This window comes from Euphorbia lathyris, chromosome 5 (genome assembly GCF_963576675.1).
Source record: "Euphorbia lathyris chromosome 5, ddEupLath1.1, whole genome shotgun sequence".
Taxonomy (NCBI): Eukaryota; Viridiplantae; Streptophyta; class Magnoliopsida; order Malpighiales; family Euphorbiaceae; genus Euphorbia; species Euphorbia lathyris.
The window spans coordinates 26,152,118-26,168,400 of record NC_088914.1 but is presented as its reverse complement, the minus strand read 5'-3'; the positions used below and the strand labels follow the sequence as shown (position 1 = coordinate 26,168,400).

Here is a 16,283-nt window from a genome sequence, read left to right as displayed (position 1 = left end):
GATATTTTGTTATTTTTAAGATTTTTTTTTCAAAGTATGAGGATGTTTGTTTCAGCTTTTCGTGTTCGATTAGATTATAAAACAAAAACGTTTAGGTATTTTTTATGAAAATATTAGCGTTTTAAAAAATCTCATGAAAAGTTCTTTTTTGAAGCTTTTCATAACACTTGTTTCTATTATTATAATATAATTGCCGAATTACAAGATTTTGGTCTATTCAATAAATTATTATTTTTAGTTTTTATATAGTTATTTAGGGTTTTTTTTGAAGAGAGGTTAATTTTATTAATTTATGTATCATAGTTTTTTTTATTCTTATAATTTATTTGTTGATTAATTTAAAATACGCACATTTAGATATTTTACATATTAACCATAATATTTAATTAATATCAATAATTAATCAGCTAATAACAAAAAAAAAAATAATAATAATAACAAACAATTATTAGCTAATAACTATGCAAACAATCACCTTTCAAATTTAAAACAGTCCTCTTGATTGAGTATTTCAATTTTCAATTTTTAATTTTTAAAATGGATTTCTAATTTCCAAAATCAACTAATAAAAAAAAGACAAACCACTGTTATTAAGCATGAGAACAAATATTTAGCTTATTTATTGATCACTCAGTGAAAAAATTGCACAATTATACAGTGTTTAAAAATAGTGGATTACTAAACCCAGCCATGAATTCCCACCCCTAGCCCCGTAAAAAGACCAAACTACCCTTTATCCAAAATTTGAAAAAACACAAAACCTCTCAAATACCCTACACACTCTTTGATCAAATCCGGACTAATTTGTGAACCAAAACATGGAGTGTAACAACAACTGTAAAGGGAAAGCGAAAATAATAAGATTTACCGTTTTTGTTTTTTTGATTTAAGTTAAAAATTGAATCTGTGGGTGATTTTTTAAAAACGTCGGAATCGCAGTTGGACGTATGAACATCGCGCCCGACCTACGGTTCCGGCGTATGAATATCACGTCCGACCTGTGGTTCGGGCGTAAGGCTATCACGCCCGCACCATAGGTCGGCGCGTGATATTCATACGCCCGCACCATAGGTCGGCGTGATGTTCATACGCCCGATCTATGGTTCAGGCGTGATGTTCATACGCCCGAGGGGTTTTTGAAATGTTTTTTTAAAAAAAAAATTATATTTACGTTTTAATTAAATTGTTAAATGTTTACATTAATTTGGGGTTTAATTTATATATGAAATTTTGATATTAATTCGATTATAATTTATATGTTAAATTTTTAGATTAATTTAGTGTAATTTTGTAGACGGAGCGGCCTACTATCGGGGGGAAATCCGTCCCGTCACCTGCTCGTCGTCTAGATATGGACTAGCGGACTAATTTTTTTACGGGTTTAATTCAACAACGGACTAATTTTTTTTACGTAACAGGTATTTACGGATTTAATTCAATAGCGGACTAGCTATTTTTTTTGCTCTCCCGACACGCGGGCGTGTGACTATCACGCCTCACCGTGTGGTCGAGCGTGATAGCCTCACGTCTCACCGTGTGGTCGGGCGTGTAGACAGATTCAACTGTCTAGACGCCCAAAATCACTAATCTCTTTTGCTTTTTTTCACCTAGGTCCCTTAGACGTATTTTAGTCCACTGAATGTTTTTTAGCCACTTAAATAACCTAGGCCGCCTAGAGGCGCAATCAAAACAAAACAAAAAATGTTTTTTTTCTTTAGGTTTTAGATAAACATTTTCATAGTTTTTTTTTTTTTTTTGGAATTATATTACCTATGCACATTGAAATAATATTATTATTAAATGTTGTTGTTGGCCTATTTTTAATGATATATATCACAAATATATATGTTTTTCTATATTAAAATTATTTTATATTATAATACATATATTAATTGTATTTATGTAATAATTTGTTTTTTAACAAATACAAAAATATAAAAATACAAATCCGACTAATTTCCGAGTCTCTATCCACCCGACTAGTGCCTAATATTTTTTTACAATATGAATCTACTTGGTTCAGTTATTCATATTTACTGTAGATATTGTTCCTTTTTTTTTGAGAATGGATAATTATCGTATATCAAAGCCTTGCGGCATCGTTACAAACCGAATCCCGAATAACTACAGGACAATCCTCCATGAACATCATCGGAACCTCTATCTCCCTAGCCCAGCCGGCATATTTCCCTCCCTATGAGTAAAGCTAAACGAAACCGAAGCAAAACCCAAACTAAAAAATTGGACATCCTCGTATAAATGGCCCAATGAGACCGTCGGGTCTCGGGATCCATTTAGCGCATCCACAACAATTTTTTGCATCCGACTCAATACATATATGTGTAAAAAAAGTAGATATTGTTCCTATAAGTTGTTTTATGTTAGCTAATTATCTATTGTTACTATTACGTTACTATTAATTGTTTTACATTTACTAGTAATAGCTAATTTCTACAAGTAACGAGAATTAAGAATAATTTATTACTTTTTTGAAAAAAAAAAGTATAATTTATTACTACTTACAACATTAGATAAATATCAAGAGAAAAAAGAATCCCAAAAGTTATGGGAAAGTAGACAGAGTGAAGCAGACAGACAGTGAGTAAGCCCAAAATCCGAAATATGAAAGAAGGGTGACTTGTAATCACATTATCCAAACAAATGGGATATGGTGCATATGTGGCACAATTCTAGTGGAGGAAAAGATTGACATAACTTACAAAGATTAGATAATTCCACCAAAAATCCTCAAACAAAATAAATTGTGTTCATTAATTCAAAGCCATTCAATTCAATCTTCTGATTCCTCTCTGTCTTTAGTTAACCTTTCCTTTTTCCCATTTTTTGCCCATCAGAGATTGAACCATTTGGACACACAAAAAAGAAAAAAAAAAATGGCTAGCTGCAGCATGGCATCTGCTGCTTCTGGGTTCTTGTTAACTCCTAATGTTGCACCCAATAATACCAACAACTCAGGTTCTAAGACCACCATGGTCTTTTTCCCTTCCAAGACCAACAATTCTAGGCTTGTTGTAAGGGCTGCTGAAGAGAGTGCTGCTCCGGCTCCCGCCACCACCGCTGCCCCTGCTGCCACTGAAGCTCCTAAACCTAAGCCACCACCGATTGGACCCAAGAGAGGCACTAAGGTACTTATCTTATCATTCTGTGTAGAACCACTTTCTGTCTTACTTCATATTGGCTCCAGGGCCGGATTTAAGGGGAGCCGACAGGGACTTGAGCACCCACTGATTACTGTTAAAGGCTGGAAAATTTTACAAAAACACCCAAAATAGGAGAATTCATTAGTATTGAATAAAAGTTACCAAATATGATTAGCTTAGACATAAATAGCCTCTAGTCGCCTAAACTAGGTTTTGAGTTTAATTTCTAGTGTACCCAAATAACTTGGTGAGAGTTCATTTATTTCACTAATCCATCAATCGGTCTAAGATTGATCACATTCTCTGAGTGACCTTTCTCCCGATTGCTTTTTTTGTGTACACTATAATTGATTCCTAGTATTAACGTGCAACGAAAATAAACCGTCGGGGGGTTTGCGTCATGGCGAAAATAATTGTTGGGAGAGTTTTACCGAGCTAAAGAAAACCGGAAAAGGATATAAAAAAGCCTTTAGTTTTTATGCAAGTAGCATTGGCAGCAAACCTAGTGGTCAAAATAATGGATTAATGGCCTAAGAAGTGCAGGAATCATAAAGACATATCAAACTGAGAGATAATGCAATCATCAAGTTAATATATTATATAGTTCTGATTCTTTATTAGAAAGAAATAGGTTCACAATCACATAAATTAGAGGTGAAACTGGCCTGATTATCAATATCTAAATATCTCTGCACTTACAGGTGAAGATTCTCAGGAAGGAATCCTACTGGTTTAATGGCATAGGATCTGTTGTAGCTGTTGATCAGGTTGATCTCCATATTTTCCTCTTCAATACTTTGCTTTAAGGTGTTAATTTGGTTTATAGTTATCATTTACAGTTTTGTTTATGAATTGAACAGGATCCTAAAACACGCTACCCAGTTGTTGTTCGATTCGACAAAGTTAACTATGCGAATGTATCTACAAACAACTATGCATTGGATGAAATTGAAGCAGTTAAATGATCGGTGTAATATGTTTGTATTGTAATTTTGATTTTCATAATTACTTCACTCTCTAGCTTAAGCTCCATCTATGTCAAGAATTGTGTATCATATTCTCAAGTGATTCTCTCTTATTCTTTGTTATCTTTCTTTTTCCAATGCTCCTAATTCTGTAATGTAATGCCGTGGAGACTACACAGAACACCATAGGAGATAATGAGGAAGAGAAACAAACCAAAACTTTGTCTATTACTCAAGTTAGCATTTTCACTTTCCCTCATTCACATAACCTTTATTCAAATGCTTCCACCTGAAAAAGAAGATATGGAAAAAACTGTAATGGTCAATCATGATATTGCTGCTGCAGGATGAGCAAAGGATTCGTATCTTTTCGGTGTTAAAGCCTACTCCTGTTGATGCGTTCTTAGACAAAAATAAATGCTTGGTTCTAGATTAATGCTTCAATGGATCAAGGCAATGAATATACAATCTAATATCAAGTTCAATCAGAAAAAGATGGCTGATCCCAATGACATATCGGACGAGAAAGTAGTACATTTTATCATAATCTATAAATGTTTGTCATAGCATTCACGTATGAAGAAATAAATGAATATTTGGTTTTGAAGTAAACATATTAGGTAGCTATGCTGAAAATGGTAAAATGGCAATGGCACTAGGGGAATTAGAATATTAAGAAAAAGGAGGATGATTTACATAGATAACTGATAATGGATAAGAAGGCAATAGCACGAGTTCACAAGCAATGTATAGAACAACGGTTTGTACAAAAACTGTAGATTACTATGACAGTTTGAGAAGAAACTATATGTATACCCCACAGCTAAAAGAACTAACCTTAAAAAACAAACAGGAAACTAGGTAACTCTTTAAACTCTTCCATCAAAGCCATCAAAAAGTCCTGACCACATTCCCTTAACTGGTGGCAACTGAGCAACCAAAGCATTCCAAGGAGGATAACCAACACCACTGCCACGCACTCTACCATCCAAGCGCAGAGACAAATATCTGCAAAGCGAACATGGATAAGCCACTTTGTCGGGGAAACCATAGTCCAAAGAACGGAAGGAAAAACAAAGGCTTAATACATCAGGGGCCCCTGTACTTGTCCAGATTATCCCATTGACCCCCTGAATTTTGGAGATGCCTCGTTAGCTCCTTGAACTTGCTTAAAATGATCTATTGACCTCCTAAACTTGCTTAAAGTGACCATTGGCCTCCTAAAGTGGTTACAATGATCTATTACCCCTTAAACTTGCTTAAAGTGATACACTTTTTAACTTGTCCAAATCTCTCCTTGCTCTTCCATGTGGATTTAGGGGGCTAATGAACATTTTAAGCAAGTTCATGAGGCTACTGAGACATTTCCAAAGTTCAGGGGAGCAATCGGATAATCTATACTAGGGGGGGCCTGATATATTAAGCCAAAAACAAAAGTTCCCCTAGTTTATTACTGCACTTGGAGTCTGACATACTGAGTCCAAGTAAACCTATGATTTTGCATGATATCTATAATTTTAGTCGGGAGTATTACAATAGGGTAGTTAAAAGAAACAACCACGTACACTGGAGATTCAGGGGAGACACCAGCTAGTTTCTTTTGCTCATCTATCCACCTGTTATTGCAAATGTATATGTTATGAGAAAGTAAAACATGATAAGTAAATGCATTAAGGTATTTCCTGATGTAATTTCTTACTTGGACCAGTCAGATATGATGCTAGGATTCAGCTGCCAGAGTCTCTTCTTTTTGGTTGTAAGGTCCTTCATCTCCTCACTCTCATCAAAGTCAAAACTAGGCAAGTTTCCATCTGTTGCAAATGGCACCACCAGTACCCCTCTATCCAAGAGACTCTCAGTAAATGGTTCACTAAGTCTAAATGACTCCAAGATATAGGATTCAGGACCAGCACATATTACAAGGCGAGCAATACCTCTCAAAGAGTTGACAGGAATGGTCCTTGTGTCATTCACACGGAGCTTAAGATTTGCAAGAGTTTCCTCTCTTGAAAGCCTAGCTATTTGTGCATTCTTAGCAGTGTTCTCCCTATAATATAGGAATGCAAATAAAGATACTGCACCTATGTCTATGCCAAGACCTTGTAACATCTCTGGAACTTCAGGTGCTCTTGCTGGATTCGTTAGTGCAGCTATCAGTCGTGTTGTTGCTATTAGTCCTCCCAGACCGCCACTTGCAATGAAAGCTAGATAAAAGAACATCCGAACAGAACGAAATGGAGTGAGAACTTCACTTCTTATCTTGGCTGTAGAACTGAAGAACAAATAAAAGAATGATTACAAGGAAGCCTCACTCACTTGTAAAAATAACCTGATAGCAGAAGCATGCATGGGACAAGAAAAGCAGAGTTAGAGAGGAAATTGAACAGAGTAAATCGCATCAACTTCAGGAAAGAGAAGATGAGATGTAATACTGCACAAGCATGCAAATCAGGAATGCAGATTATAACGTCAAACCAAATATCATTTGACGGCATAAGCATTAGAGGAAAAAGAAGCGAAATAAGGTTTGCTAGAGAATACCCACTTAACGAAACATTCTGTGCAATTAAGCATTAGCTGCCTTTTTTTGTACAGATCTCATTTTGAATGTTAAGTGCAAAGTGAGCATCATAGATGTCTCTCCAATCAGAAGACAAACATATGACTATAATATAACAACAGTGCAAACTTCTGTTTAAAAAGCAAAGGTGCTTCAAATTCAATTGCATCGCTTAATTCAATCATAGATTATTATCTAAGATCATATAGTTAACAAAGGTGAACAGACATCTCTCAATGATAAACATCCATACTTGGACACAATCAATGCCCTTTCTCATTCTAACAAATTCATGTCCGCGACACAAGCTTAAAATAGGAAACCAAACGCCTTAACATGCAACAAGCTATCAATAATTTCCACAAATATTAGGGAACACCAAATCTAGACACAAAATGATGAATGTAAATGTCATTTGAAGACTAGGGAAGTGCAAATACACTAAAAGGTCATTTGGCTCCAATGACTTGATTCCTAATACTAAGTAGACATCCCATCCAGTCCAGCTCAAGATTTTGCAGCAAGAACCACTAATTCATATACTTATGTTGGTTGGGGAAATTTGAAGAGAGTGCCTCTGATAAAAATCACAATTAATGCAAAATCCCACTAAAACTTCTGAAATACGTATCTATGGTAAAATAATAAAATAAACTCCACCGGATAAAAGAACTGCAGAAACTATAATTGGTTTCTTGGATGTTACAATATCCACTTGCTAAATTTGAACATAGCAAATCATAATTTTGTGCAATAAACTGGCAATAGGCCTACTTAGTTAAACAAAACCATATCTGTCAAATTTCCTGAAATTTTCTTTCAAACTTAAGTCTCAGGTATTGGCATTCGTGAAGCTAATCAACTAAACCTGTAAATTGCCTAAAATTACACACCACAAAGTGCATTTAGACAACAATCACACATAAAAAGCAACAATTCCACCTGGCATTTTGCTGCATCCGTGACAAGGAGAATTATTATCACAAATTACTTTATATTCTGATTCCGCAGTTCTAGTAACCATTTTGTTTAAAACCCCGAGATTCAAATTAAATTGAATGAAGTAAAAGAAATCAGATTACAGACAAACATCAAAGAAAAAAAAAAAGAGAACCGACCTGATATCAGTAGGAGTGGAAGGTTTATTAGCGGCAGAACAAGAGATGGAGGAAATTTTCCGCTTCTTCCAGTTTCTATATCTTGTATTATCAGTAATCGAAGTGAACAAAGCATACTTGTGGCTTTGATTCGTAAAATGGCAGCTGAGGGTAAAGAATTTGGTGCTGGTGCGGTGATAGAAGTGAGAGGGACCAACATAGGAAACGTGCGCCATGAAAGAAGCCATGGCTTAAAGCTCGGAAATCGGAAGCAATGCAGGCAGGAGAAGCAGTTGAGTGGCAGAATTTGTGAAAAAGAATGGAAATGCATAGTATAGAGGTGTCGTTGATTGCCTTGTTGGATGATGGTTGTAGCGCCACGCTAACGCTTGGCTGCTGTTCTTCAAGGACCTAGACGTGGGCTTGATTAAAAAGCTTGTCTTATTTAGATGGGCTCAACACCCTTATTTTACAGTTTTTTTTTTTTCCTTTCTATAAACCCTTATTTTACAACTTTATTCCAATTAAATGTAGTATGTATATATATATATATAAAATAATGATGGAAATACTAATATTCTTTTTTTTTTTTGTACTAATATTCTATTAAATAAAAAAATGCAAGGAAAGAATAAAATCTCATATATGATATATTTAATATAGGATCCACTAATTTTTTTATAAAAAATAGAAAAAACCATTAAAGATACAATTAATATATATATGAAACATATATTTTTCGTAACTCTAAATTCAGAGAGAAACAATTGTAATAATCTTCATCATCTGAAGCATTCTAAATCTTCGGATCTAAGTTCTTTCTTTTGCAACAACGTAGATGCAGTGATCTACGAATAAAATCATTTTTTGCTCTTGCTAAATCAGATAGGGTTACAAAAGCAAAAATTATAAACAACAAATACGATTCGGATTAAAAGATCTCGTAAAATATATGAGATCCAATTAAAATAAACAGTAAAAAAGAAAAAAAACTAGAAAAACAGAACGAAACGAGGGTGAGAAGACTTCTTTCTTCCCTGTCAACTAGAAAGCAGCAGCAGAAGAAGAAAAAAAAAAAAATCAAGATGTTGCCTGGTGAAGAAACTCCTAGGATGAATTTGGTGAAGAATAAGGGAGTGATGGGTTTTTTTCCAGTTGTCTTGTATCTTTTCGGCATTTTTTGAATCAACGAACTTATCTCTTTCTCCGCATCACGTTTATATTGCATCATTAACAAATAATAATCAACTCTATAATTTAATTTGAAAAAAAAAAATCACCTATAGTATGATCTATAAGTCATATCATAAAACTAATTTGGCTTAATACATCATTTGCCCTGAACTTGTCCAAAATGGTTCCTGAACTTTCAAAGTGTCTCGATAGCTCCCTGAACTTGCATAAAATGTTTAGTTAGCCCCCCTGAACTTGCGTAAAATGTAATCAATTGATCACTCGGTTGCAAAAAAAAAAAGTTAAATGCGGAAGATGTATTCCACGTGTCTTAGAATGTTATTACATAATTCAAGAATAGAGTAAAAATGAAGTTATTACTTGCTCAACTATAAACCTTATATTCTCTAATATTACAATCGCAATACCCCGATCTTGATTGTTTTACTTTTTTTAAAACGCGTGTAATACATTTTCTGTATTTGATTTACTTTTTGCAATCAATTGATCAATTGATTACGTTTTACGCAAGTTCAGAGGGCTAACTGAACATTTTATGTAAGTTGAGAGAGCTATTGAGACACTTTGAAAGTTCAGAGGGCCAATCAACCATTTTGGACAAGTTTAGGGAGCAAATGATGTATTAAGTCGACTAATTTTTATCATGTTGATTGAATATCATAATAGTTGGGACTTTATAAACCATTGGTGTCAATATTATCGCTTAATTGTTTTGATTAATTTCAAATGAATTTTAGTTGATTTCACCATGTTTCATCCAATTTCATTAAAGGTGAAATTCATGTGAAATTGCACTGTAACTTTTTTTGGGAAACTTGATAAAACACTGATGCCACTGTTGCTTAATTGTTTTAATTAGTTTCAACCGATTTTCCATTTTCACTCAATTTCACAAAAGATGAATCTAGTGAAATTCATGTGAAATTCCACTCCCTTTTAAAACTCGTGTGAAACTTGATAAAACAGGTTAATGTTGATTATTATTTTCAACCAGTTTCAAATGAGTTTAAATTCATTCAGTTAATTTCATAAGAGATGAAACTAGTGAAATTCATATGAAATTGAGTGAAACTAGATGATTTCAAATAAGAATTGTATTTTAATATGTTGTTTATCTTATTTATGTTTAAGCAATTGATGAATGCTTTCTTACCAGATGAATGTAATTTGTTTAAAGCAAGATTTTGTTTGAGTTTGTGTTGAAACTATCAAGTTGAAAACGAAATAGATTGAAGAAAGTAGATCAGATCAAAGATGAGTTTTTTTTTTTTTTGTTGCGATTAACGAGAATTTGTATAAAACTAAAATTTCGGTATTGAAGAGGTTAATATTTTAAGAATGTTGGTTTTTTTTTTTTTTGTTCTTTTAGAATTTTTTTTGACATATTTATCATTTTAGTGAAATCTCCATGTTCAATATTTAGTTCTGACAGTTGCGTTCACATGGCTCCTGATGACCACGTAAATTTGGTCATTCACTGTTAGATCTAGGCGGATTAAATATAAGCCTTAGGATGTTTTGAATCTCCACTTTAGGATTTTAATCCGCATAGATCTAACGGTGAATGACCAAATTTATGTGGTCATCAGGTGCCATGTGAACGCAACTGTTAGTTCAGAAGCCCAGTTGGATAATCAGCCGATAAACATATCTAACCTAACATAAATTAATCCAGTATCAACAAAATAAAAATATATTCAAAGCTAGGTGCAAGAACATTTCCATACCCTACAAGACAGTATAAAATACATGGAAAATCCACTTCAACTATGAATCTTCCAAGAAGATCACCAATTTCTTGTAGAGCAAGCTGTAAGTATTCTATTCAAAACCATTTTAGACAATTCAAGTCTTTTTTTTTTAATTAAAAAAAAATGGGATTTTACCAACTATAAATTGAGCTTGGAAAGCAGGGAGAAGAAGACAACATCTGCTGACAAAAAATGGAACAAGTGAAGCTACTAGGAACATGGCCAAGCCCTTTTAGTTACAGAGTCATTTGGTGTCTGAAACTGAAGGGAGTAAGCTATGAATATATAGAAGAAGACCTCTTTAACAAAAGTGAGTTACTTCTTCATTATAACCCACTTCACAAAAAGATCCCTGTCTTAATTCATAATGGAAAACCTATTTCTGAGTCTATTGTCATTCTTGAGTACATAGAAGAGACATGGCCAAACATGTCCTTACTTCCACAAGACCCTTATGAGAGAGCTATGGCTAGATTCTGGACAAAGTTTGATCAAGATAAGGTACCTATCTTTAAATATTTGGTTAATTGTCTTTTCCTCATTCATACATAGTATACCGTAGAGGCTGAAGCAGAGCATGGGGTATTGACGCACCCCCGACCACCGGGAACCACCCCCTCTCAAGGATGGTTCAGCTCACATTGCTGGGTGCAAATGGTACCCCCAACCGAGAATGAGAAATTCTCAGTTTTAACGAGTTGAACATTTTATTTTTGAGATAAAATCTAAATTTGGCTCTAACGTTTTTGGAGAAATGTAGATATGTTAACAAAAGAAATGATAATATTTTGTCTTAAACATTTCCAAGGTGTGGACCAAGCCCCTCTGCCCAGGCCAAAATCCTACTTTTTTGGCCAGGTTAGAGGGAAAAAAGTTGCATGGTAATGGGAAGGAGGCAAAACCATATAAGGAGGAGTTCTCGATGGTCAAAGGTGCGTTAACACCCAACTGTTTATGGGTCCAAGTAAGATTCCTATTTTATAGGTTACGTAATCGGATTCCACAGGGGACAAACCATCCCTATAAGAGGTAGTTCTTGACGGTCAGAGGTGCGTCCACACCTCAAGCTCCTTTCTCTACTTATGGACCCAAGTAAGAGTCTTGTTTTACAGGTTATATGATCTGATCTCAAAATTGTTTCATATACCATAATTTGGATCGAAAATTGCTCAAAGTTAAAAACATTATTAACAAAATTTTACGTCTTTTTTTTTGCATTCCCTAAAAAAACGTTAGGAGCAAATTTATACCATATTCTTCTATTTTTATTTAGCCATTTCAGGGTAAAAAAACGACGTCCTAGTCTAGATAGGGCAATAAAAAATTTCTCAACCCAGGTTGGGATCCAAAATTTGCACCCAACTTTATTAGGCTGGCTCTGCCACTGCTAAAGAGGGAACCGTTTTATTTGTGTAGAGTCCAGCTTTTTTCGCTTTCTTTCAAACTGTCGGAGAAGAACAGGAGAAGGCTGTGAAAGAAGCAAAACAACTACTAGGAATCATTGAAGAGCAGGGTCTTGGCAACAAGAAGTTTTTCGGTGGCGAAAAGATAGGATTAGCTGACATCACCTTTGGATGGGTAGCCGGGTGGCTTGAAGTCATGGAAGAAGCCGTCGGAGTTAAGTTAATTGAAGGAGATGACAGCTTCCCCCGTTTACAAGCATGGATGAAGGAGTTCAAGCAAGTTCCTGTCATTAAAGAAAACCTTCCTCATTATGATGAAATGTTGCCTTATTTCAAACGTTGTAGAGAAATGTTTATTGCATCAGCAACATCATAGACAAGGCTAATAAATACCCAAAAGTTGAAAAAAAAAAAAGTTTGATGGAAATGCATCAACTTTTTCCTAGAATCTCAATATTTGGGTAACATTTTGTCACAGAAATTATGTTCAAGGTGTTTATTATTGTAATTTGGAAAAACCACAAGTTCAAATACAACCAGAAAAGGCAATGAAGAAGCATCAGACCCATCCATATATAGGAAGTTAAATAGATATTTAGATTTACAAAATGCAAAGTAAAATTGATGCAAATTATTTAACAATAAATTTTAATGAAATAATATACTACCAACATGAAGAGATTAATATAGAGGAATAGAAACTTGAAGCAAGTCCAAATTAAACACTGCTGCAAGAATCAGGAAGTGGCAACTCTTCTTGAAAAGTTTGAAATTTGCTAGGAGATTGGATTTTTCAACAGCAAAAAGATAGGTTTTTACCCCTATGTACTCTTAGCATTTGCTTCTGACAACAATGCTTCAAGTTCTCCTTTCCGGTATAGCTTCACAGTGTCTGCATAAGAACACATTAAGCAATATTAATTACCAAAGGTTAGTTTCGTCTCTATTGATCAACGGGAGCTTATTTTGGTGGTGGTATAACATATTGTTGGAGGCAATCTACCATGCCTGCACTAAAGTGATACCAATTTAAAGGATAATGCTGTAACAAGTAAATTGTTGGTCCAGTAACACTAGGAGAACAAAATTCAGAACGCTAATAAAGAAATAGAATGTTAGGGTATATGAAAAGGACGAATCTAGGGGTGGCAAAAGTTTATGGAATAGAAACAGTGATAAAAGACACATCGACGTGTGTTGCTTTTACGACTACTTGATGAACTAATGATACTTGTAATGTATACCATCAAGCAAAAATTGGTAAGTAATATAAGCGCAGAGACTGCTAGTAGAATGTACCTGTGCAGCCTCCAATGTGTTTTCCCCCTGAACACAGGTAAGAAAAATTTATTTGTTAGCAATGAAAATCTAAGTGAATGGATACTGGAAGGGGAATTTCATAAGACAACAACATTGTTTTAAGGAAAAAAAGAGATTCCCGTGTTGTTTCTTTTGGATAACCAGATGGACAAAAGACAAATTCATACTAATCCACATACACATCAGCTGAATCTTTTCTGTTATGTGGATGGAGCATATACGGGACAAGTCATAAGTCATAACATCTCTCTTTACCTGCAATTGCAAGCATGCTTGATTGTTTGTGCGTCAGCATGCGTGTGCGATTCATATAAATCATGCACATGCAAAATTAATATGCATTGGTTGAAGGAACCTAGCACTACAAGGTACCAACCAAAATTATCTTTTAAACATTGCTTAAGACATGCATTGTGACACAGACTTATACCAATAAGCATGTAATGTGTTCTACAGGCTGTACGTTGCTAATTATTAGAGTCAGCAACTTCAGTTCTTAGACGATGGCGAGACATCCAATTTTGTCATAAAGCTTATAGTCTCAGGTGTGAGTAACTTCCAGTTCAAAATATCACTCATGTCAACATGGTTCACACTGAAAAGAAACATTAACCCAAAACATGTCTACAGGCCATCTGGAAATTTCAGTGGACTTGTACATCTCTGCAACACTATTAAGATGTAAACTGGACAGTTGAAACCTTCTGTCCAGCAAATGATTTTGTGAGCACCTCAACAGCCAAAAGAGTACAATACATTGTATTCCCATCGGCAAGGAGTCACCTCTCTCACCAAACTTGTTGACCTGGAACCTGTTTACCAAGTTTAAGCCAACGCAAAGAATTTAATAGCTTGGGGCAAAGTGACACTGCCTGAAAGACGCGAAGTTCAGCCCTCATTTTATCCACAAACTGGTTCGACCAGATAGGAGTGACGGAAGCAATCGATTAAAGACAAACACCAAGTTGTAGGAATGACTATAAGCCGACCGGCTTTTCTCATTGCTCGGTAAAGTCTGATTTGAGCCCTGGTCAAACTGATCCCACACTGGCTTCAATCCGATTCATCTACTCGGATATTAATACCTTCTACTGATCATGGAAGCTAGTGTGACTAATGTGTCAGCAAACTGAATCTTGATTGCATACAACCTCTCATGTACTCTCAAATACAGGAATATTCTCACTTTCGAGCAAGTGATGCACAAATCTATGTTTGACAAATTATAGTGACAGGAATCCCCAGAGAGCCTTACGAAGTTATGAGTGAATAAAAGCATCTCTTAAAGAGCCTAACTGATGGGAAAATAAGTATTAACATGTTTACAGATTTGGTAAAAGCGCACATTATGGAGTTTTTTCAAGCACAAATTTGCATTGATATAAACTTCCACTCAATTCTTCATTAATAGATAATGAAAAAATAAAGAGGGGACAGATAAGGTTCGACTTAGTTGTTCATGAAGTACCAAGAAAAAGTAGACATAAAAAGTTGGGACTTGGCTGTCCTAGTTTGCTAATACACAAATGTATCGTGTGTAAGAAAAGAGGCCTCAAATATGTTCATCAGGCAGTTTCCAGCTTCACCTCATTCCCAATAACCTCTGATTTGATTTACAGGAGGAAATAATTTCCAATAAGAACATTTTAAGGAGCTAAAAGTGAAAGCATTGCTTACCAATAAATACATTTGGAACAGTGTGTTGTCCAGTGAGCCTTTCCAGTGTCTTCTGTAATTGTGGCCCTTGAGCGCCTGAAAGGAAAAACTCCTTAAAACTTATGCGAGGTCTGTTCAATTTAAAAATTCAAAACATGACACGCAATTCACATCATGTATAATGATATCAGATATCATATTTGGCTCTTCAGAATATGTTTGTAACAACAATTTAACAGTTATAGCAATTGCATAGAAAAGAGAACATCCGCTGTAATTTTTCCATCACGAGGAACACAAAGATCCCTTGAAACCAGAGATTCCAATGCAAACAAACGAACAACGCTTAATTTGAACTATTTCAGATAATATCCAAATAAGAAACACAAATACACAATTGTAATGTAAAAATTGAAGGCTCACATACCCAATTCGTCCAATTCTACAACCAATGGTTGCACCCCGAGCTTCTTGAACAACGATTTCACCTCAGATGAATAACTTCAATCCAAATCCCAAAACAGATTATCTTGCAATTAAATCAAATGAGATAGAAATCACCTCAATGATGGATAAATTAAAGAGATTTTCACTTACGAGCACCAAGTCTTGGAATAGACAACGACTGCGTTATCTTCCACGGTCTTCTTGATGCTCTCTTCAAGCCTAGAGCCAAAGGAGGAGGAAGAGGAGGAGGAGGAAGAAGACATAGCTAAGACAGAGATGCGGTGTCGTTTATCGGCATCGACGCCGATGATGGTTTTTCGATGGATATCATTGAGTCTGAAAGAGCAGGTGGTAGAGAGAGGGTAGAGAGGAGAGAAAGCGGAAGAAGAAGAAGAAGATTTGAGAGGAAAAGAAAGAGTAATAAGGTGAGATGCGAGCGCCATTACTGAGTTTTGGTATTCTGTTTTCCTTCTTCCAGCCCAGCTTTTTTATTTTCCTTTTCCCCTTTCTTTCACGTGTGCGATATAGTTTCCTTTAAGAATAATTAAGGCTTGTTATTATTTTTTCATTGGCTTAAATCATTATTGCCCCTAATTTATCCAAAATTTTGGTCTTTATCCTTGCTTATTACTCCCTCAATTTCCAAATTAAAAATGGGCACCGAATTTTTGTGAGTCTCGATTCTTCGAATAGAAGATTTCAGGAAGATTTCGGTCTATCCTATTATTA

General features: G+C 35.1%; 4 protein-coding genes and 1 long non-coding RNA gene across 10 annotated transcripts; 2 read left to right on the top strand and 3 right to left on the bottom strand.

The window, feature by feature from the left end:
- Positions 1-2,856: 2,856 nt before the first annotated feature.
- Positions 2,857-8,169, bottom strand: LOC136229155 (protein LOW PSII ACCUMULATION 1, chloroplastic). 5 transcript variants are annotated; one of them, XR_010689000.1, is made up of 6 exons: positions 7,805-8,168; positions 5,826-6,398; positions 5,692-5,742; positions 4,964-5,134; positions 4,341-4,415; positions 2,857-3,262 (listed from the first exon to the last, which is right to left on the bottom strand). XR_010689000.1 is itself a non-coding variant. In XM_066017739.1 (5 exons), the coding sequence occupies exons 1-4, from the start codon at positions 8,029-8,031 to the stop codon at positions 4,996-4,998; spliced, it is 990 nt and encodes a 329-aa protein (XP_065873811.1). In that variant the 5' UTR covers positions 8,032-8,169; the 3' UTR covers positions 2,857-3,262; positions 4,964-4,995. The 5 variants fall into 5 exon arrangements, 3 of the variants coding, with proteins under 3 accessions (XP_065873811.1, XP_065873809.1, XP_065873812.1); XR_010688999.1 differs by having other exon boundaries at positions 4,341-5,134; positions 7,805-8,165; XM_066017739.1 differs by lacking the exon at positions 4,341-4,415 and having other exon boundaries at positions 7,805-8,169.
- Positions 2,895-4,249, top strand: LOC136229156 (photosystem I reaction center subunit IV A, chloroplastic-like). Its single transcript, XM_066017741.1, has 3 exons — positions 2,895-3,146; positions 3,863-3,928; positions 4,022-4,249. The coding sequence occupies exons 1-3, from the start codon at positions 2,895-2,897 to the stop codon at positions 4,124-4,126; spliced, it is 423 nt and encodes a 140-aa protein (XP_065873813.1). The 3' UTR covers positions 4,127-4,249.
- A 2,439-nt stretch (positions 8,170-10,608) lies between the features above and the next one.
- On the bottom strand, positions 10,609-12,483 carry LOC136229444 (uncharacterized). Its single transcript, XR_010689112.1, has 2 exons — positions 12,297-12,483; positions 10,609-12,196 (listed from the first exon to the last, which is right to left on the bottom strand). It is a non-coding gene; the product is annotated as an uncharacterized lncRNA (long non-coding RNA).
- Positions 10,906-12,526, top strand: LOC136229443 (probable glutathione S-transferase). Its single transcript, XM_066018236.1, has 2 exons — positions 10,906-11,229; positions 12,145-12,526. Exons 1-2 carry the CDS (start codon positions 10,921-10,923, stop codon positions 12,505-12,507), a joined length of 672 nt encoding a protein of 223 aa, XP_065874308.1. The 5' UTR covers positions 10,906-10,920; the 3' UTR covers positions 12,508-12,526.
- Positions 12,527-12,675: 149 nt separating this feature from the next.
- LOC136229442 (glutaredoxin-C5, chloroplastic-like) lies at positions 12,676-16,072 on the bottom strand. 2 transcript variants are annotated; one of them, XM_066018234.1, is made up of 5 exons: positions 15,705-16,071; positions 15,535-15,608; positions 15,129-15,203; positions 13,431-13,457; positions 12,676-13,023 (listed from the first exon to the last, which is right to left on the bottom strand). In XM_066018234.1, the coding sequence occupies exons 1-5, from the start codon at positions 15,995-15,997 to the stop codon at positions 12,953-12,955; spliced, it is 540 nt and encodes a 179-aa protein (XP_065874306.1). In that variant the 5' UTR covers positions 15,998-16,071; the 3' UTR covers positions 12,676-12,952. The 2 variants fall into 2 exon arrangements, with proteins under 2 accessions (XP_065874306.1, XP_065874307.1); XM_066018235.1 differs by lacking the exon at positions 13,431-13,457 and having other exon boundaries at positions 15,705-16,072.
- Between the last annotated feature and the right edge of the window lie 211 nt (positions 16,073-16,283).

Excerpts from the sequence above, each read along its gene's own strand:
- LOC136229155 (XM_066017739.1), bottom strand. The coding sequence starts at position 8,031 with ATGGCTTCTTTCATGGCGCACGTTTCCTATGTTGGTCCCTCTCACTTC. Across the intron at positions 6,399-7,804 it reads TCCACTCCTACTGATATCAG|TTCTACAGCCAAGATAAGAA; the intron begins GTCGGTTCTCTT and ends TTTGTTCTTCAG. Across the intron at positions 5,743-5,825 it reads ATCATATCTGACTGGTCCAA|GTGGATAGATGAGCAAAAGA; the intron begins GTAAGAAATTAC and ends TTGCAATAACAG.
- LOC136229443 (XM_066018236.1), top strand. The coding sequence starts at position 10,921 with ATGGAACAAGTGAAGCTACTAGGAACATGGCCAAGCCCTTTTAGTTAC. Across the intron at positions 11,230-12,144 it reads CAAAGTTTGATCAAGATAAG|AGTCCAGCTTTTTTCGCTTT; the intron begins GTACCTATCTTT and ends TTATTTGTGTAG.
- LOC136229156 (XM_066017741.1), top strand. The coding sequence starts at position 2,895 with ATGGCTAGCTGCAGCATGGCATCTGCTGCTTCTGGGTTCTTGTTAACT. Across the intron at positions 3,147-3,862 it reads GACCCAAGAGAGGCACTAAG|GTGAAGATTCTCAGGAAGGA; the intron begins GTACTTATCTTA and ends CTGCACTTACAG. Across the intron at positions 3,929-4,021 it reads CTGTTGTAGCTGTTGATCAG|GATCCTAAAACACGCTACCC; the intron begins GTTGATCTCCAT and ends TGAATTGAACAG.
- LOC136229442 (XM_066018234.1), bottom strand. The coding sequence starts at position 15,997 with ATGGCGCTCGCATCTCACCTTATTACTCTTTCTTTTCCTCTCAAATCT. Across the intron at positions 15,204-15,534 it reads TGTAGAATTGGACGAATTGG|GCGCTCAAGGGCCACAATTA; the intron begins GTATGTGAGCCT and ends TTTTCCTTTCAG. Across the intron at positions 13,024-13,430 it reads ACACATTGGAGGCTGCACAG|ACACTGTGAAGCTATACCGG; the intron begins GTACATTCTACT and ends GTTCTTATGCAG.